The sequence below is a fragment of the Centruroides sculpturatus genome, unplaced genomic scaffold (genome assembly GCF_000671375.1).
Source record: "Centruroides sculpturatus isolate CEXI.00-Female unplaced genomic scaffold, Cexi_2.0 scaffold521, whole genome shotgun sequence".
In the NCBI taxonomy this organism is placed as follows: Eukaryota; Metazoa; Arthropoda; class Arachnida; order Scorpiones; family Buthidae; genus Centruroides; species Centruroides sculpturatus.
Window position 1 is genome coordinate 319,897 of NW_019384833.1, and position 21,928 is coordinate 341,824.

The 21,928-nt window shown below is 33.7% G+C and overlaps 2 protein-coding genes across 2 annotated transcripts; both read left to right on the forward strand.

Moving 5' to 3' along the window:
* The first annotated feature begins 7,031 nt into the window (after nt 1–7,031).
* Nucleotides 7,032–8,315, forward strand: LOC111630156 (patched domain-containing protein 1-like). The gene is made up of 3 exons (XM_023374208.1): nt 7,032–8,055; nt 8,135–8,192; nt 8,234–8,315. Exons 1-3 carry the CDS (start codon nt 7,053–7,055, stop codon nt 8,313–8,315), a joined length of 1,143 nt encoding a protein of 380 aa, XP_023229976.1. The 5' UTR covers nt 7,032–7,052.
* A 13-nt stretch (nt 8,316–8,328) lies between these two features.
* Nucleotides 8,329–12,759, forward strand: LOC111630170 (patched domain-containing protein 3-like). The gene is made up of 3 exons (XM_023374227.1): nt 8,329–8,446; nt 11,451–11,657; nt 11,757–12,759. The coding sequence occupies exons 1-3, from the start codon at nt 8,368–8,370 to the stop codon at nt 12,665–12,667; spliced, it is 1,197 nt and encodes a 398-aa protein (XP_023229995.1). The 5' UTR covers nt 8,329–8,367; the 3' UTR covers nt 12,668–12,759.
* The last annotated feature ends 9,169 nt before the right edge of the window (nt 12,760–21,928 follow it).

Sequence of the window (21,928 nt, forward strand, 5' to 3'; positions counted from 1 at the left end):
AAACGGAAAAACATTAGAGTTTACATGGTTCTTGACGGATAGGACATACCTGACATACCTGTCATCAGTGCGAATCTTGTAGCAGAAAGTTCCATCATCCTGCATCAACCAACGCTTAGAATCGGCGGTGTCTCATTCATGTCTGTAGTGACTGTAGTACGGGCGATCTGAAATACGGCGATCATCTTCTTCTTTGTATAATTAAATAATTTACTCACTGTTAGAAGTTCTCCTTGTTTTTAATTTTCTCTGAAATCAGAGCTGTGCGAATGCCTATCTTCTCTTTCCATGTGAAGAAAGAAAAATAAATAATACATCGAATATTACTTATTGTCGAAAAATAGAAATATTGTTAATCAATTGTTGACTTTCTTTACGTGATTTTTCAAGACCGGATAGCCGACAATTAAGGTGAAAGCACAGCCCTCTGGTGATCTGGAATCGAATCTGGACTAGTCGAGGAAACCCCAGGAAATATTTGACGGGCAGACTGTCCCGGATACATCTTGCCCCTTCTTCACCACATGGCCATCCCATTGTGTTCTAGGCCAAAGCCGTAATGGTCTTGATAAAAAGGCCTTCTTACTGCCTACACTGGGTGGAAACAGTTCAAGAAAATGTAGTAAGCTTCGATATTATTTCGATAGTAAACTATTTGTTGTAGAGAGTGATTCCCTTACAAGGTTTCGTCTCTAGATCACATAAATTCGGTTTTATTGGACAAAAGTCTTACATAGGGACCTAGATAGACAACTTAAATAGGAAATCTATAGATGATGTCAGCATGGGCTAAGTTGTACTCCGTTCGATGAGCCTTCGTTGTCACTGGGATGTGTTGATGCTCCCCCCAAAAAAGGAAACGTGAGAACAATCTAGTTGTTTTGCAGTCACTGATCGAAAGTTGATAGAGTTAAATATTTAAATGACGAATCTTTGTGAAATTGAGGCACGAGTTATTTGTGTGTATTCTTTAATACATTGGACAGTAACATTAGTTGGAACTTCTCCTTGTGATTAGTGTGTTCATTGTTTACGCGACATATAATTAATACTTTGAAGCAACCCCTGTAATTTTTGAGCATTAAATAAAATCATACTGAATTGTGAGGGAATGCGATGCCTCCAATAGTAATGAGGTGCTGACACAAATAGAATTAACATTCGTCGTATTAACAAAATAATATCGTTATGTCTCCTCATTTTTCAGACTGGGTCTACTTAAGAAGGAAAGAGTTCAAATGAACCCTTTCCTTATCAAAAATTTTGAAAGTAGGATAGGAAAGCATTTACGTAATAAGGCCTTATAATATTGTATATTAATAAGGACACGTAGTTAGGTGTTACACACACGGAAAAACCCGCGTGGCCATGTCAAACTGAGGAGAAACTATTATATTTCAAGATCACAAAATTAATACAAAAAAACAATTCCACGTAATCTATGTGAATCTAGCTATATCATAAATCGAATTCGAACAAAATGATACAAGTTATAGAGAAAAATGCAATGCCTGATGCACACGAATGAGAACCGTAGAACCTCATCTGTGGAATAGAATTAATCTTGAGGATCAAGTTCAACGGTTCTATTAATTAATGTTAACGTACCACAAATGCTGATTTTTGGTGTAATCTGCATCCAATCAAGAAGAAAGTTTTACAAATAACAAAAAAACTGGTCATGGAACAATGGCAGAACATATTCAAAAATTACAAATCAGAACGAAATTTCTCAACTGCATCTTTTATTCAAGCTTACTTCTGAGCATAGCCGGAAAAAATAGAAGAAAGTACACTATGAACTTGACCTAGCTTCAGACTTCCCCGTAGAAGATCACGTAGAATTATAATTCAGAAAGGCACGCATATCGTAACATAAGAGACGTGACGTAACCTTGTTATATATCAAGAAACATTTAAGGACAACAACTACGTTACTTTGGATCGATTCGCAGACAATCTTAAAGGTAGAAACCTTACCGTCGGCCAATCAAAATTGGCTTATCACTTCGTGCACGTGATGAGACCATAAATTTTTCAACATTCTTTGATTTTTATGAATAAAGGAATTAAAAAGGTTTATATAATGGCGTTATTATTTGTTTAAAAAGAGTTAATAAGGATATAAGTCACGACATATAGAAATCGAACTGTATTAGTGAGATTTGAGAAAAAACTTTTTACAGTCACCCTCATAAGTCTGTGTTCATTAAAGCTCTTCTTGCGGTAAGTTACGTCACGTATGGCTAATCAAAGATGACGTTCTTTGTTACGTTGAGCAGTGTTCAACGGCTTTATCCATTCGAATTTTTTATTGGATGATAAATTCCTAGAGACTGACGAATGAAGAGAGGTTGTTACTCTCTCCTATCGTAGCTACTTGATTCTATATCTCGTCTTTTTCTCCTACAGGTATGTAACAATTTTCCAAACTCGAAATCTAAAAGTATTGTAAGAGCTCGAGAACAATTAAAATATATTATAATTATTACAATTATCTTTTGAATTAGGATAAGGAAGATAATTGTAATATGTAGATGTTAGTAAAGAGTTGCACTCTCAATAATTTCGAGATATTGTATGTCCTCACGGTAGGCATATTTATCAATGTATTGTTATTGGATAAATATCTGCACTTGCAGTCCTGATGATGAACATAATTAATTATTCTGGAGTAGATTTTATTCTTACGAAACCTCTGACTTGCTGATCAACAGAAATTCTTGAAGTATTAGTCTCTGATATTGATAATTCTTAGAGAAACTCGAAATAAAGGATTACAAAGGAGTTAAAAATCAGCCCAATTTGCTGAAGGATTCGGGTTTAAATACAGGAGAACAATTACATAGCAATCTCTCTCGAGCAATGTGTTGTGTCTCGTAGCTCAACCATCAACTGAGTCTGGCAGGAGTATTGGTGAGAATAGAAAAATGCCCTCTTATTGCCAACAGGGAAAAGAGAATTTTGGTTTGGTTTGCGGAATAAAATAATGCAACACATGAGGTACCTTCCACGAAGTGTTTCTGTGGGACTCTGGCATCTGTTTAGGGTGTCAGACACTAGAAATAAACCCAGAAAATCCAAAGTGGTCAGCCTATTGATAGCTCAGAATATCACTATATGAAAAAATATATGTTTCAATGAGTATACAATATTTTCGAAGTATGGGGCACACAGCCGTACACACTCGTTTTTTAGAGAATGTTACTCAGTTACCTTAGACGTAGTTCATTTATCCATGTTTGAGCTTACCTAATTGATTGTCATGCAAAATGCGTTATTAAATTGAATAGTCAAAAAGTATTTTTATCCATAGTTTACGAGGTCAGTCATTCTCATGAACTCTTAAAAATCCTCATAAAAATTTCATATAGCAACCGAACTATGTTATAGAGTAGGTCAAAATTAAAAATAAATATGTATTTTAGATAAAAATCTTTTTTAAGAGTGTAATAACTCGCAAGATGCAACATTGGAAACGATTCTGTTTTAAAATATTCGGTATTTCGACAGTTTTAAATGTGTCTATTTACTAAATATGTCATACGTGAAAGAAAGCATTTGAATACGTTATATCAATTCTGAATTAAGTAATTTTTTATACCGACGTAAAAAAATGAAACATTTTTGAAAGGAATGGTTGTTAAATATGGATAGCGTGTCTTACAGTAAATTAACATTTATTATCTTCTTAAAAAATATTTTTGATTAGAACACAGAAAAAAAAACGTAAATTTTGACCTACTCAACGACATTTTTTTTCGAAAGATTGGCTCCATTATGAAATTCTTATGAAGATTTCAGAAATTTATGAAGATACTGCCCCATCAAAAATCCTTAATAATGCTGAAGTGATATTTTTGATTACTTGTTGTAAGAATTGCTTTCACGTACCATACATTTCATTTAAATCATACAAGAAACCGTAAAGTGACCTGCCTGAATTGCTTACTTTTTCAGGTTGATTTCTCCATCTAATTATGTCTTTCCGTCTGGAAAATATGCACAAACCTCTTAATTTATGTTGCGGTGCTAATCTAAAATCTACAATTTTTGTGTCTTTCCTCCTAAGAAAGATTTAATGACACCATTAATAGATTTGGCCAAGCCCACAGAATAAGAGCAGCCAGTTGATGAGGAACTTCATCCAAAATATTTTTAAGAGTTTAGTTGATATTTACACTAAAATCTGATTAAGGTGGGAAGCGAAGGCGAATTAATTAATTGTTCTAGACAGTTGCATTATATTGTGGAGCTAAAGAGTAGAAATTAAAGTAAAAGCTGATAGACTGCAACTATCGTCATCGAGAAGTAAATCCAGAATATTACAGCATTAACTACACTTTAGAATTTTGCTCGAACACTTGCAATTAGTCACGGGTTTCTGCTTTATCAATAGACTGACCACAGAATTTTTCGGGTTTTCTTTACTTGTCTTACACCTAATTTAGTACTAATTTTCCAAATGAAGGGAGGCATCTCCCTGGCAAATTGTTTACGTGTTGCCATCAGCCAAGCCCAGAATTTAGATGTAGTTATGCCAAAATACACCGATTTATCCAAGTTATGTTATACAATTCTTTCCATCTGCTTTCACTCTTCTACTTCAGACATGATTCCGGCTTATAAAGGTATTTTGAAAAGTTACTAGATTTATCTGTTTGGCAAGTCCGCATAAGACAAGTTTTAATATATTTACAAGTAGAACTGTTCAAGTATCAAACAAGAAAAAATGAAAAGTTTCCACGTTTCCTACAGGTTTACACCAGTATAAAACGTGGTAAAACCGACAGATGCATATCATACAGCTTCACCATCATAATTTATGTTTTAGAAACTTCCTTAACGTTCTGTTGAATTTTAAGTATATTTTTGTAAATATATTCATGTCATTTTGTAGGGAATTCAAAATTTAAACACTCTTTTTATATTCTGTAAATGTGGGTTGCATTTCATTTTGTAAGGCAAGACAACACTTAAGCGATCTTTTAAGAGGAGTATCCCAGAAGATATTATTATGAAAAACTGGCCTCTATTTAACTGTTAAATACGTGAAGAAAACCCGAAAAATACGTGGCCAGCTTTGGTGAGGTGCGAACCGCAATTAACTCTCACTTTCAAACTTATCCAGTTATTCACTGACAACAGGTCCAGTTAATTGATGAAATATTAGTTGTAAATTTTTATTATTGTTTCAAATTTATAAAGGGTAATATTTCATAAAGTAACATAAAATCATAAGGAAGCTTAGACTTTGTATTTACTTGACATAAACAGTAGCATAACCGAGGGTTCCAGGTTATTCTATATCCACACTTCTAGGGGATATATGAATAGTGTTACAGGAATGTTTATTTGTTAATTTACGGCAACGCAACATTTGAACGATCTTCCTATGGGTGGATGCCTTCCGGAAGGTTTTTTAAAGGGTAACTGCCACTATTTAGGCGTTATAGACGTAGAGAAAACCCAGAAAACACCACGTGGCCCGCCCATCCTGACGAGGCGAGAACCCACAACCGAACTCCCACTGTTAGAGGAAAGGGAACCGCTTAGCCACTGTTGGGCAGTTACGAGAGTGAATGTAGGATTCCACATGTATCATAATTACCAATCCTTAATATCAGTTTTAGTAGCGTTACTGTATATGATTTCGAACGAGGAAATTATTTGCCTGAAGTTTTGTCCTGTATAAAGACAATCTGACAATTTACCATTTCTTTTTAACTGAATAAGAATTGTGAATTTATTGTTACATATTATTTAATAATTCTTAATAACAGACAGAATAATATGTTAAGAATTCAAAATATCGAGAAATTTAACAGTAACGTTTAAAATTTTCAGATGTAGCACTTGGCAAATTTAAGGATAGTCTCATAGGATACAATTTTATCTTCCTACGTAATAGCTTATAAAAATAACCCATTATTATCGAAGAAAACTGTAAATTTCTGAAAGGAATATGTAATTTTTAACACTTAAAGGAGGTGAAAAAATAATCCATTCAAAATACAAAGAGCAAGTTAAAATAAACTTATGTTTTTCTAGGTTGAAATATTATCCTTTTTAACCTTAGTATTCATTGAGTATCTCTTTATATTTTTTTATTATGTAGATATACCGCTAATGTGCCATTAAACTCAGGTAGATTATACTGTAGGATCATGCAGTGAATTACAATGAAGGATTGCAAGCTTCAAAACTGGTCATAAATACATGTTTAAAATAATAAAAAATTAAGCAATTTCCTCAGAAATATTCCGAATACACTTAAAAGCAACACTTTTACTTGGTTTTTAAATTTTATAGTGCCTTGTTTCATAATTAGCTAGCGAATAAATTACTTCTTTTATTAATAGATTACGACTTCAAGATCCACATTAATTTTGCTTGAAGGGAAATCCTTTTAATACATTTTTAAATGTTTAAAAGCTATAATTTTAGTAATATTTTTAATTATTATAGAATGGCAAAAAGGTTAATTTTAGGGTAAGGATGGGTTTTATACAATATTGTAAATACTAATAAAGAGTAAAATCGTCATTAAGTCCAACTCTATGATATACGACCCTTTTATCTCCCCAGTTCGTTGACTTTTAACCACCAAAATCTGATAGAATCAATCCTCTTAATACACAAATCTCCCTGATCTACACTGTATATTTCATGCTTATTTTATTGGACTCCACAATAAATACACCTGACACATTTCTGATTTTCGGCCATGTATAATTTTTATATTCTCTGATCAATCTGCCTTAATTTTTTTGTACTTATTCCAAAGGAACCTATGGTAAATGTAGGCTACTGTATCACCTGGAAAGCTCACTACTCTTCAAATGAACTTTCTCACATCCTTTGTAATACATAAAGCAATGGCAAGCTGCAATATCCAAACGTTTAATGTGGTTTTGATTTTTTAAATGATGTTTGTTCTTGTTTGATTTACCCGGAAAAAGCAGGGCGTAGTTTTAAATTAAATTTCATTCATAAATATTAATCCTTGCAGGCAAACACTTTATCAACATTTCTGAATTGAAGACAACAAAATGAAAATCGACTGTATTAGAAAATTCCTTTGCTTCATTTACAAGAGGATCGGAAATGCAGTTGGAAGACATCCATACTATTTCATTACTTTACCTGTAATTCTATCCATTGCTCTGGGTCCATTCATCATAAGCATAAAAACAAAGGAAGATTTTTATGATATGGTAGTATCTGATAGTGGGAAAATCTTCGATACTAAGAAATTCGTAGAAAATACCTTTACGTATAATTCGGCAGAGTTTTCTGACCAAATGAGATTTCCTGGTGTACCCAATGCCCTCTTCGTGTACCTATTGAAAAGGGGCGGAGGAAACATGCTCGATAAAAATGTTCTTTCGGATGTACGATTAGTCGATGAAGTCGTACAAAACGTAACATTTGATAGCGATGGAAAACAGAAGGGTTATCTCGATGTGTGCGCTTTAAATAACAACAAATGTTTCCAAAACCCGATTATTGAGGTGATGTCAGAAGTGGGAATAAACTCCATTCTGCAGAAAAGAAAAAAGTTAAAATATCCCATTGATATAGATTTATTGTCTTTCACCTATAAAATTTACTTCGCGAATTTGGGAGGTGTAGTTCTGGATGACAATAACTTCATAGATGAAGTTAATGCGATGATGTTATATTATTCAACAGACGATAAGAATAAAGAGAAGAGAAAAACATTTGAACAATGGTCCACTTTTGTTTACGACACCATTCAGAAATATAATTTCACTTATGTTAATACTTATCCCGATTCTCCTTTATTCATTGAGAAAGAATTTAGGAAAGAATTTCGTAAAATACAGCCTAAAATAGGAGGTTTAGTAGCCTTTATGATAATATTTTCAATATTGTTCTGCATGAGCAATAGTTGGGTGAGAAGTAAACCCGTTCTTGGTGCAGCCAGTGTCATCTCGGCTGGATTAGCGGTTGTGTCTTCTTTCGGATTAATGTCGGCTTTAGGTATAGAAAACATTTCATGGAATGCCACAATTCCATATCTAGTGCTTGGTAAGTTGTTTCCTAAATTTACTTTGATTTCTTTCGTAATAATGTTAACAAACTGATTGGTTATTTATTTATGTTTTAGTGACCGAGATAGATGATGCATTCGTACTGATAGGATGCTGGAGGGTCACAAATCCCAAGCAGAAAGTCGATAAACGCATGGAAGCGACGTATTGCGAAGCTGGAATTTCCATCACGTTGACTTCACTCACCAACTTCATTTCTTATTGCATCGGAATGATGGGACCGTTTCCTTTTGTTAGAATATTCTGTTATTATACAGCAACTTGCATCGTATTCACTTTTCTGTATCAGATGACGTTTTTCGGAGGTTGCCTGGCGTTAAGTGGATACAGAGAAAAGTCGAATTTTTTTTCCTTTACTTTTACTCGAGGTATGTTAAATTTAATTTGATCTTGAATGTTTTTCTGAATTTCCTCCCATTGAAGATTTCTTAGCCTATTTACAACGGATCAGGTTGAATGTGTAATTTATCCTTTGCATCAATATATTGAAACTGAATACGTGCTTACTACTAGACGGTTGGATGAAACTACTGAACACTGGGGGCCATAGATTTGCGCATTTCCAATGATTTGGCTTCGTAGTTTTTGTATTTTTCATGTATTTAATATGAAAACAAAGGCCAGTCTAACTCAGAAACTTCTTACGGTAAACATCGACTCTTTGCGGATCTCCAAAGAGTTGTCCTATTCCAGGAAACGAACATCCGTATTCGTCATCGATCTATAAGGCTAAATAATCACTTATCAATTTGACAGGGTATCGATAAGCTGCCATCTGTTTTTATACACTGCTGCATGTGAGAATTGCAGCACTTGAAAGAATTATGATATCGGCTTCAAACTTACAAATCAAGGTGTGGTATCAAATTATCAAAATTTAGAGTGATTGCACATGTCTGAGCTCAGTAGTGTGCATGTAACTTTTGAGTTTGTAATATAAATACAGGGTTGTTTAGAAGCCACACAACACGTTCATCTCGGATTGTGACCTGTAAAACTGTTAACAGAAATCATTATACCTCATCACCGACGAAGGGCGCAATACCAACAAACGACAGGCGTGGAATGTCGACGTACGATTGGCATGTAAAAATGTAGCTTTTATTTAGGTGTTAGACACTACTTGCCCGTTGCTTAGATGAGAAGTGAACGTCGACTATTGTTGTTTAGTTGTTTTCTTCTCTATGCCAGTAGTATATCCGATAGGATTAAAGAAGATATCCACTTAAGAAACATTAACCAAATCCAAACCAACATATGTTCAGGAGGGCTAATTTTCAATGGGTTTTAAACAAAAAAATTATATCAATAAAGTCTTAAAATTTTATCAATATTTAGACTCAACTCACTCGTTTCACTTCAAAACCATATGCCAACTACAAAACGGTCGTTGCATGTGGACGACAATGAATTAATGTGGAAAAGCTTTGTAATATCTTGCTTGTAATTTTGTAAAAATTTCGAAAGGATTGTTAAAGTATTTTCGTAGTTATAACTGTTATGGACAAAGTGATTAATACGGGCATTATGAATAATGCCCGAGCATTATGAATAATGACCAACAAAATCGGGCATTGTAATAAATTTCAATAATTTATCAAATTGACCGGTCATTATGAATACTGCTNTGAATAATGCCCGAGCATTATGAATAATGACCAAATAGGGCGGGCAGTGTGATAAATATTGATTAATTTATCAAATTGACACTGCCCTCCCTATTTGGTCATTATTCATAATGCCCGATTAATCACTTTGTCCATAACATAACCATCTCGTTTGCGTACTAACTTATATTACATAATACAAAGCATGCCTTTGCGATATCTGTAGGAAAGTCGATTGACAGATTTCCTAGTGAATTTTGTAGTGTACTTGCACTACGCCACTTTAGCCACTTATTAGCTAAAGTCCCAAAACGAACTTCTAAACGTATAATGAATTTAAATCTCTAAAAGAATATCCCTGTGGTGAGCACGTGGTGATGAATGAATTCTCACAAAGAGACAGGAATATAAAACAATAAGACGTGCTTTATTTTACTGTATGAACATATATACAGGAAAGGTTCGTTGATTCCGACCTCCTTGTTCCTCACTTTAATTAAACAAAAGGGAACACACAACACCGACTTTTAATCTACAGCGGAGCTAAACTCTTCTTTCGCGTAACAAAGGAGACACTTAATCACTAACTTAAAACTACCTATAACTAGAAGAGGAAAGGAAGGACAGGAATTAGAATAGAATGGGAGAATAAAAATGGAAATTCCTAGTAAGGAACGAGTACCCGAATGGTTGACTGAGGTGGTGGCCACAAGATGATTTCGTCTTGGAATTCTTTTCTTCTATGGGGACGGAGCACATGCGAGGACCCAAAATTCGTTCTTAAATCTCGGCTTTTCCAAAGTTCTTTTTCTCTTCCAATGCTATTTCTATCTTTAGTGTTCTTCGTAACCCTTCCGGCCGAAGCAACACCGAACTCGAGACCGCTCTCTCCGACGGTCTTTCCTCCTCCGGTCCAAAGCCAAAAGTGTCCTTATCGTCCCACACTTGCCCTCTGGGCTATCTTCACTCCTTTGTCCCGAAATTGGGTCACTGACCACCCACATTCAGACGAAAGTTCCAGAAAGTATAGAAACAGAACAAAGAGAAAGGGGAATAGAATATTCTTATATATACATATATAAAATAAAAACACAAAAAATATACTGGTGTACCACCACATCCCGTTGCTAAATACCTGTAACAAAATTAACTAATAATTAATTTTTTCAGTTGTAAAACTACATGCCATGAATATAAAGTTGCTTGAAAAACGTATATAACAGAGAATTAGAAAAGAACAATACACTATAAAGTGGTCCTAGAAAATCTAAACACAGGCAACATTTACACTTTAATAATTTATTTTTTTTGATGTCCATAGACGAGAAGAACAATGATGAGAACTGATACTTCTACATAAGTTCTTTCAGGTACAATAAAAAAACTGGCAGTTCTACCTCAGTTCTTTCTATTGTATTTTAAACGTTGATAAAGTAAATAAAATTAGCCATCGTTTTTATATACTTAGACAAAATGAACAGACAAAATTTTCTTTCGATGGCGAAATAAAATCAATCACAACGCTTCTTCTTCGAAATTATTTTTGGTACTACAGTTTTGTGAGCGGTTCTCTGCCGTTCCATACCTACCACTCGCAAACCACTAAACTGTAGTCGTTTTTTGCGACATCAAACTGAAGCAAAACCACAAAATAAAACGCAGAAAAGTGGTACGTGTGAGTTGAGCCTAAACTTTAATGATTCCTATGTATTTTCAAATTTATATCCCTAAATTTATCTTAACTTTAAGTTTTTATTTACTGTAGTACAATTCGAAGAAAACACTTCGGCAGAAGACGAAATTCAAAAAGAAGCTTCCATGGTATTTTTTAAAGATGTGTTAGGAAAAATACTATCGAATCCAGTTTTGAAGATAATTGTTGTCTTTATCTATATCATTAATTTATCACTTGGAATTTGGGGTGCTCATTCTATTGAACAGGGATTAAAGTATGAGCATTTATTTGCCGAAGGTACTGTGCTTCAACAAAGCTCTCGTATTAGATTTACATATTTTACTGAGTACTCTTACCCTTTTCATATAATCATTAACAAAACATTGGATTACTCAGATATAAAAGTTCAAGAATCCATAGAAAATCTCTTAAAAAAATTCGAGCAACATCCACATGTGGCAGAAGAGCAAAACACTGTATCGTGGTTAAAGTTTTATAAGGAGTTTCAGAATAACCCTGTCGCGAAATTCTCGTTAGGAGGTTATAACATGTCGAACAAACAGGATTTCATCGATGGTCTTCGAAACGTTTTCTTCAAAATACGCGCAGCCAAGTCACTATCTAATGATATCGTCTTCAACAGCGACGGAACTGACATCTTGTATAGCAGATTTTTTATCATGGGTAAGAATTTGAATTCTTCACAAACAGACAGAGACACATTGAAAGAATTATGGAAAATTGCTGAAAAATCCGATATTCCTGTTTTGGTGCACTGTATTAAATCGAGTGTAATTGAGCAAGGTTTAATCATAGAACACACAATTTATCAATTATTTTGGATTACGGCCGTTTTAATAACTATAATCTTTTTCTTAATGATACCGAACGTTCTAGTTGCCCTTACTGTTGCCATATCTGTTGTATGTTCAATAATAGAAACATTGGGTTACATGTCATTGTGGGGCGTCAATTTAGATATATTCTCTATGATGAATCTAATTTTGTGTGTTGGATTCAGTGTGAATTACCCTTGTCACATGTCTTATGCTTATATAACGTCATCCGAGAAGAGAGCGAACGAGAAAATGAGAGATTCTTTGTATCGTATTGGGTTTTCTGTAATACAAGGCTCTCTGTCCACGGGTCTAGGAATATTGATTTTGTATTCTGATGTATATTTTCTGTCGACATTTGTGAAAATTGTAGTACTTATTGCTGTAGAAACGGCATTTCATGCATTGCTTTTTATACCCGTCGTACTATCTACGATTTTTTCCGTGTTCCAGAAAAGACAAGATACTTAAACTTCGTTCATCGAATAAGAAACTTTTATTATAGTTTTAGGTAACAAGAATCCTATTATCCGAAGTAATAACATTAATAGTTTACCCGAGATGCTGTGACACAGTACTTTGAAACAATAACATGGAGATGTGGCTAAATATAGAGATGAGCGGAATTATTATACTTCTAATGTGTATTATTAACAATTATGGTGTATTTTTATTTTAATTACATATTATTTAGTGTATGTGTAATAAATTTATTAAAAATACTGTTTATAATTTAAATTCGTTATATATGTACTGTAAACTGTATATAATACAAACATAATGTAGTAAGTACACCGCATGATAATATTACGAAAATAGGAGATCAATATTAAACAAAAACTGTAAAACACACTACAGTAATACCTCAGTTTCGTTGACTTCGGTTATCGTATCGATTGACTTCAGTTTCCGTCGATATTTTCCAAAAAATTTTTCTTGGTTTCGCCGTTTTCCTCGGATTTTGTCGGTGTGCTCACGTTACCTGGATGCTAATTTCGCGAACAAAAGTCGACCCACGTGTTTATATGCCCAATGCGGCGTGTTTAATGTTGTGTTAGCATTATTACCCCGAGTATCTAGCCAAACAATTCCATTGTTTTCCTTTCCTTTTTGCTTCATGATGAGACCAAAGAAAGTTTCCAGAGTTAGCAGTCCTTCGAAGAAGAAGTCCAGGAACACGATCGAATTGAAGAACGAAATCATTGAAAGATACGAAAGCGACATTAAGATTGCTGAAATCGACCGCTTTTATATTCATTATATATTAATTTCTTATTGTTCTTAATATTAAACACTAATATAATATTTATTTTACACTTTACATTTATTCTCTATAAAATGTGCTTTTGGGATGTATTTTGAAGTGTCTAAAACAAATTAATTGGATTTACATTGATTTACAAGAAGCATATGAGAAGAATCATAGGCAATCAAATTCTGACTTATGAAGAATTAACCACTGTATTTTACCACACTGAGGCTTGTTTGAATTCGCGACCTCTGACACCAATCAGTGAAATCCAAATGAACTATCAGCATTAACTCCAGCGCACTTCCTTCTTGGGGAAGCCCTAACTTCTTTACCAGAACCTAATCTTCAGCATATTAAGTTGAATCAATTACCCCAATGGCAGTTACTCCAGCACATAGTGCAAGACATTTGGAAACGTTATCATTTGCAGTATCTGAGCCAACTACAAAATAGACCAAAATGGGCAGAAAAAAGAAGGAACCTGCAGTACAATGATTTAGTTCTTGTAACAGAAAAGAATATACCACCTACAAAGTGGATTTTGGCCAGAATTATAAGAACTTACCTGGCAAGGATGGACATGTCAGAGTTGTCGATATAAAAACAAATAACGGAATATTTACTCGAAACATCAATCAGCTGTGCAGATTGCCTGAAAACGCAAGTAATCTTAAAATCTAGAGATTTCAAGGTGGGCAGAATGGATGGTGGAGTGATGGATGTCGCCACACCGCGAATATTGTTTTTTTTTGTTATTTTCTCACATAAATGTTTTATAAATTTATTATTGTTTGGATACTCCATAATTTAATTTTATCTACTTTTTATACATTTTTTCTACAACTGTAACCACTTAAATTATTAATAAATGTGCTTCACAATTATATCTGATAAAAAGAGACAGGACAAAATTTGCTTTAATTTAATTAAAGCAAATTTTGTCCTGTCTCTTTTTATCAGAAACGAGAAGCATAAACACAAAGATCATTTATTACATAACAAGAATAATAAAATGCTAATTATATCTGGTAAATATAGTATAATATTTATCAGTTTTTAAACAAATAATGCATTAATTTTCTTTAGAAGATTGTAGAGATCCAATTATCTTGCTGCTAAATTCCTGAAAGTTTTAAAGAGTGGCGTACGAGTAAAAAACTTTTCTATTGTATTTTTTTGCATGTTTTTGCAGAGGCGTATTCTCTAAAGAAAAATCGTCTTTGCAGTTGAAGATTGGCGTAACTGGTTAGAGAAATTGAAGTCATTTTGGTCTTTCTACGTATGTTTTATTAATCTTCTTTCGTACTCATGTCACAATCTTGAAGTGAAGAATCAACTGAAAGAAGTTAGTATATTCACTGTTTTCTTCATTCTGAGCTGTTTATTCCGACTGCTGTATAACTGAACACATCTTATATTTTCATTTTATCATAATATCTGTTGTTCCTGACTCTCGAATTTTAGATAATTTGTTTTTTCCTATCTGGCTGTAGTTGTTATATTATTGCTGATGTACTTTGCTTCCAATAAAAAATTTACAGAGCCTATGGTAATGCAATAAACTGCTGGCTGACATTGCATTTAGTTATAGATTACGATATATTACATTGACAAAAGCGTTCAGTTTACAGTTACATGAATATAGCACTTGATGAATCCTCAGGAGATAAATGAATCTGCCATGATGATACAATTCCGAATGAAGATGTATGCACTAAGCATTTGCCTGATTTTATAATAGTTCAACAGAATATTTAATTAATAGTGAGCCACCATCTCTATCGCATTCTGCAGATCTGAACTGTGTTCCAAATGAATGCAAAATGCAGAATTCTAATTACGTGGCTACAGTGTGGCCTGAGTAAAAGTTGTCCAACAGAAGAAAGCATCTAAAGCAGTCAAGAGAGCTGACGCCTCTTTCGTTTCACCCTGTTTAAAACTAAAATTTTTAAATCTGATAAGTGAAAACTAGAACCTAATTAAATTAATTAAATTTAAAATGTCATGGCTCAGAAAAATTTGTTGTTGTAAAGCCATGCGGCTATGAGCATTCTAAAAAAATGAGACGTAGCAGCGAAAAATTGTTGTTTACAATTATTGCAAGAACAGCATACAGTTTGTCACGTGAAGTAAGCCCAAACATATTTCAGTATTGTTTGTGCGTGCCTCCGCTATTGCAACAGGTCGGATATAATAAGAACACGAATCAGAAAGTTGCGTTCTGAAATAAGTGAGTGTGCAGCTCAACATTGTAACGATTGTGGCCTGTGCAAAGAAAAAGGGAAAATAGATTCTGGTTCAAGAAACATGACTGTGTTGCACCTTATTTGATCATTCCAGTTTTTATGTTCTTAGGAACAAAAGAGCAAAAAGTAACCCTTAAACCAAGATCATAAGAAAAGAAGACGAATTACTCTGACGACCATCAAATCTCGATCTGAAATGAAACATGTTCTACCAAGTGAAAATTTGTTGGAGCTCTTCTCCTATGACGATAATTCTCAGACACTGCATTGTTTAGACAAAAAACAGTTACTCCACTAAGATGATACTTCATGAACAGTTTACCGTTACATGTTACGTATACCCAATACATCAGGCAATATGAACAGTTTACGTATACCCAATCATCAGGCAATGAGGAGGATGTCTCCTGCCTACTATAATGAAGAAATTGTGTATCTGCAGAATACACAACATCCAATGAGATATCTGATCAGCACTATAGGATAAGTTTAAACAACTTAAACACATTTAGCAACTGCACTTTATGCTCATAAATTTAAACTACATACATACATACATATTTTAAAAGAAGCGGACATTGTTTGTGGTCGTATAACAGAAAGGATAGCACCACATGGCGCACGGAACTCTAGCAGCAGCAGTTCGTGAGAGAGACGTTTTTAATACAGTAGAACGTCAATCATCCGAAAGAATTTCAGTCGGCAAATTTAAATTTTCGCTGGTGCTGTGGCGCTGCAATCTTTGGCTATATCTTGGGCTACTCAAATATTTTACGTTTTTGATACTAAATTAACTTCTGAAGTATAAGTTTTTATTGTTTTTATATTTCTCAATATATTAATTTTGTTTGTACAAAATAAAAAAAAATAATTTTTAACGATACAATAGTCTTCGTTAGGCTTAACATCGACGAAAATTCAATGCGAAGCGACAAGCAACGAAGAAAAATTTCAACTTGGGATAAATTAATATATTTTTTCGAACACAATCGGTTATCCGAAACATCGATCTTCCGAACAACCCCAGTCCCCAAGTCCCCAATTGATTCAGATAATCGACGATCTACTGTACTTAAAATGGCGATGTTTTCATTGCAAGAACAACTCATAATCATTGCTTTCTTCACTTGTGTTGAGTGACACCCACCGAAATTCATTGCCAGTTGAGTGATACATGCAGTGATGGTGTCATGGATATGTAAAATGTGCATTCGTGGGAGCGACAGCTCAAAGAAGGGCGAAAATCGTGTGACAACGAACCGAAACATCCATGTTCGCGCACCAGTCCACAAGTTGCTTCACGCTCACAATCATGTTATCACGAATTGTTTTCAGTATTGCGAGAAAATCGGCCGGAAAAGGCTGAACATGCGCTCTTCCATCAAAGCAATACTCCAACTCATCGGACCATATTTACACAGAACAACTTTGAAGTGGTTTCTCCTGCTCCCTACTCAGCTGACCTTGTTCCCAGCAAGTTTTAGGTTTTTCCAACGACGAAGGACACTCTCCGTGGTCGCCTATTTTCCAGTCGTGCCACTCTAGCATTCGCGATTTTCCAGTGGTAACAACAGACTTCTAAAGAAGCGGTCGCAGCGGCAATAATGTCATGGCGTTGACAGTGTGAAAAATGTGAACGTATGCTGAGAAATAATGTTGAGAAGTGGCTAAAGTTTCAGTTTTTTGTGTGAGTGTTTTGTCTGAACAAAATGGGACACGATAGAACTTGAATGCACCACGAAGTACAGTAATTAAGGGGCCCATACACGTTAAGTAAATCGTTTGAGGATTAACTGTCAATGCCTGACCTTGAGTAATTCCTTTTAGTGTGTGGGGGAAATTTAACAGTTTTAAAATAAGACAAAGTTTAATAAATTATTTTAAATTATTAAATTATTAAATTAATTTGCGATAATAATGTTTACAATTTGTACTAATACCAAATGTGGTTGAGAATTATTAATATATATTCGTCTATAAAATTTAATCCGTGAATTTTTTTGGTAGTAAAATCGACTTGCCATCGATCTTTCACTGATAATTGATGCTTTTTAACGGAATCTATAGCCCAAGATATCTCTTGAAAAATTAATTTTGTGATCTGAAATAATTCCATTAAAAAATTATTCANGAATCTATAGCCCAAGATATCTCTTGAAAAATTAATTTTGTGATCTGAAATAATTCCATTAAAAAATTATTCATATCAAAAGTTAATTTTGTGATCGGCGCTATCCAAACCACTACTATTATTTACATCATAGACTTCTATGCATGCTTTTTTCCCGCGAGTTTTAATAGAATTTGTTGTCAATAAACATCCAAGAACAGCCAGTATGTCATCAGATGCCATGACGACTGACTGACTGACTGAGAGACAATGGCGTAGCGAACATAACTGGCGCCCGGGGCACGACAGTATATTGGCACCCCTCACTCTCCAGAAACAAATCTTGTTTTGTCTTGGAAACCATTTGGCGCCCCTCTGCGAGTGGCGCCCGGGGCAAGCTGCCCCACCCTAGCTATGCCTCTGCTGAGAGATTTTCTTCGTGTGTGGGCGATAGGAAATTCTGAAGTTCCTCGAGGTCAGGCAGCCTCAAAGGATTAGCTTAACGTGTATGGCCGCCTTTAATAAGACTGTCAGAAGGAAAATTACTGTTAGAAAAACTCTTTATAAATTAAAAAACTCTTAGAAAAAGTCTCTATTGTAATATTCAGAACTGAAATGTTGGCTGTAACCTCTTTTTTTACTCTACCAACCTCAAAAGTATTATGATGATTACGAGATTTAAATTGCATGTTAATTAATAATAACTGTTTCAGCAGCGATTTTTGTAAAATCTTGAAATTCTCCATCGTCAACATGAAGATATTCCTACTGGACTACTGCTACATTTTTGCAGAAAAAGAGAACATGTGTGAACCAAATTTTCATGTAACTATGCAACTAGAGATGTACAAATATAGTCTAGTTAGCAATATATAATGTAATTTGTATATGTGAAACGTAAATTATCTAATGAAAGAAAGCTTTCATCCGAAATAACGATAACGTAAGAGTTTTAGATACAAAGTTGTTGTTTAGATGACATCTTTACATACCACAAAAATAAACGATTATCATCCATTAAGATATATCATAACTCACCATAAAACGTCAATCATGACGTTAAGAGCCAACTCCATTAGGACATACTGTAATCCATCACGAAACATCACTTATATTGTTGAAAAGCATGTCATTAATTTACAACATTTCTCAATAACTTTCGTGGCTGTAAAGCTAGGAAAGTTATTGAGCATGATGTAAATTATGCTCAATAAAACTACTTATCTGAGGAAATGGTAAAAGTAAAATTAATCAATAACTCTTAAACGAAGCTTCCTCTTTTCATCGATAAATTGAATAATCTATTTTACTAGGCTTCTAAAGATGTCTTCGATGCACAGGGAAGAGGTTTGCTTCAACTGCCTTATACAGCCATACTTAAATTTTGCGATAATTTTCGGTATCGAACCATTCATTTCTTGTAAGTGTCAAGAGAGACAACCTTCGACATATTTCCAAAGAGTTGTAAAAAAAATCTACATTGAAATTATCGAAATAATCGCATGGGAACATTTCATGTTGGCGTTATTGGTGCTTATACCAACACATATTTTTAAATGCCCCTGTAAATCTGTATATTCTAAGATCACAGGTGGAACAACAGATATGAGAATGTCAAACTTAATTACATCATTCGTAATGTCAACGATATTCACGTTTATTAAACATCACAAATTTAACGTAGACGTGAAATTGAGGCATCCAATTTTTCAGAAAGAAAAGGCATCACACACAATTAATAATTTATCATTGTTGACATATCTAGTACTAATTGTATCTGTTTTTTCGACTGCAATAATAAATTCTCTTATATTGTATCCTGCTTGGGCTAAGGAAGCAACATTCGCAAGTGAAGCTTTCATTTGTTGCATAGAATTTCAAATATGGAATACTTACCTTACCGGTTAAATTACTATGTTATTAGCATTTGATGCAATAACTGGATTTGTAATCATAAAGAAATTCCAACAGCTGTCCTCAGAAGTCACGTTGTTAAGAAGAAATCAGCATAACCTTCAAGACCGATTACAAGAAATCATGGCCCGTCACGATGATTTATGGTGCATTGTATCACAACTAAACAATGAATTCAATTATGTAGTCATTGTGATTCATGCCTTTATTACATTCGAAACCAGTTCCACCTATTACTTGTATCTGTATGAAGATATGGAGAAATCTGTCGAATATATGTTGTTTTGCGTAGTTATTATCTTGACTTTTGTTTGTATTATTTATGGATTTCTTCTGTCTTATGCTGCTTTTTCGGTATGTGAAAAACTTTTTAAAAATTTATTTTTTTTTTTTTTTTTATGACAAAAATACGGTGGCGCTTGAGGCGCTAACAGTATCGTTTTCATATATATAACTTATAACTTTATACAAATGGAAATAATAAAAACAGTTAATTAATAATGTTTTATGCAATTTTTGTAGCTGGCAAAACTTTTGCACTCTGTATTTTCTGGCTTTTTAAAACTGAGAAATGCTTTTCATCATAAAAGAAGTCGCCATGGTATTTCATAAAAGGTGTTTAAGATTTGACAATTGTATTTTTACTGAAATTGTCTCATGCAACATATTGTAAGTTTTCTTATTTTTCACCGTATATTGCACCGTATATTGCAAGAAAAAGCAAACGAGTAAAATACATAGCCTTTATCTTTGTTACACTGTTAAGATTTTTTTTGTTTGATGTATTCTATGATCCTGTGTAAAGCATAACTTTATAATTATTTTCGTAAATGTTTTTTTTACAAATACGGGTTTAAGGTATAAGTTTACTGATATTGAAGTTTGAAAGAGTTGTGTCATCTGTATTATTTTGTATATGCTTGGCTTTTATTGAATTTAGAAATGCATGGGCATATCACATGTTTTTCAGTTATGCACCAAACAATTTCTTAAAAATTTGTCACAAATTAATAATTTTAATTTAACCCGGCCGTTCCACTGAATACGCCGCCTATTTCGTAATGCTTCGATTTAGAAATCGTTTAAGTGTACACAATAAAGAAAAAGTAAAAAACAAAAAAATTCAAAACACTAAAGCTGTACAGATGTTACCCACAGCCTATGCCGCAAGACCTCCAATTCGCTTGAATGTTTCAATACAATTGATAATTCATACCGCATTTGTTCCGTAGACACATTCCAATTACCCTGAGTAAAAGAAAAATTTGATCCATTAGATTAGGCCACATTTTTATTTACCTATAATAATTTATTTTTCCATTCATTGAAGGCATTAATTAGTAAACGTAGATAAAGTTTCTCAGTATAGATACAGGACGGTTCCTCTTATGTAGGTCATACACTATAGAGTGTTCGTTACACAGTGTCTTCAGACTTGTTTACATGTGCATCATTGTCAAATTTAACTAGAATCTGTGCCACGTATACAAATACTGCTGCGTAACTTTTATCTGCAATGCTGGTATATAGTTATGTTTTTCGTTCGTCTATTTTGGTACACTTTCCACATGAACGTTCATAGTTGTAGGAATAATCGATGACTTCTACTGTTTCCTAGGTGATGATTTAATCGTATGGTTAAAACATTCAGTTCAGTTTAGATTAATTTTGGTTTTATCGTTTCTGAAACTGTTCGACTCGCTGAACTTGTGACTTTCATACGTAGAACTACATGTAAAAATTGCATTAAAACCTAATTTGCATATAGTCTGCGTCTTTACATTACTGTTGAACGTGCACAGTCTTGGAACATCAGTTTTTTCATATATATATATATATATATGTATATATATATAGATATATGTATATATATATATATACACAGTAGAGCGTCGATTTTCCAAATCAATTGGGGACTGGAGTTGTCCGGATAACTGATATTTCGGATAACTGATTTACGTACGAAAAAATAGTTTAACGTATCCGATGTCGAAATTTTTCTCCGTTGCGTGTCGCTTCGCGTTGAATTTTCGTCGATGTTAAGCCTAACAAAGACTATTGTATCGTTAAAAATTATTTTTTTATTTTGTACAAACAAAATAAATATATTGAAAAATATAAAAACAATCAAAAATTATACTTCAGATGTTAATTTAGTATCAAAAACGTAAAATATTTGAGTAGCCCAAGACATAGCCAAAGATTGAAGC

Excerpts from the sequence above, each read along its gene's own strand:
- LOC111630156 (XM_023374208.1), top strand. The coding sequence starts at position 7,053 with ATGAAAATCGACTGTATTAGAAAATTCCTTTGCTTCATTTACAAGAGG. Across the intron at positions 8,056-8,134 it reads AATTCCATATCTAGTGCTTG|TGACCGAGATAGATGATGCA; the intron begins GTAAGTTGTTTC and ends TTTATGTTTTAG. Across the intron at positions 8,193-8,233 it reads TGGAGGGTCACAAATCCCAA|CTGGAATTTCCATCACGTTG; the intron begins GCAGAAAGTCGA and ends CGTATTGCGAAG.
- LOC111630170 (XM_023374227.1), top strand. The coding sequence starts at position 8,368 with ATGACGTTTTTCGGAGGTTGCCTGGCGTTAAGTGGATACAGAGAAAAG. Across the intron at positions 8,447-11,450 it reads TTCCTTTACTTTTACTCGAG|TACAATTCGAAGAAAACACT; the intron begins GTATGTTAAATT and ends TATTTACTGTAG. Across the intron at positions 11,658-11,756 it reads TGAGCATTTATTTGCCGAAG|ATATAAAAGTTCAAGAATCC; the intron begins GTACTGTGCTTC and ends TGGATTACTCAG.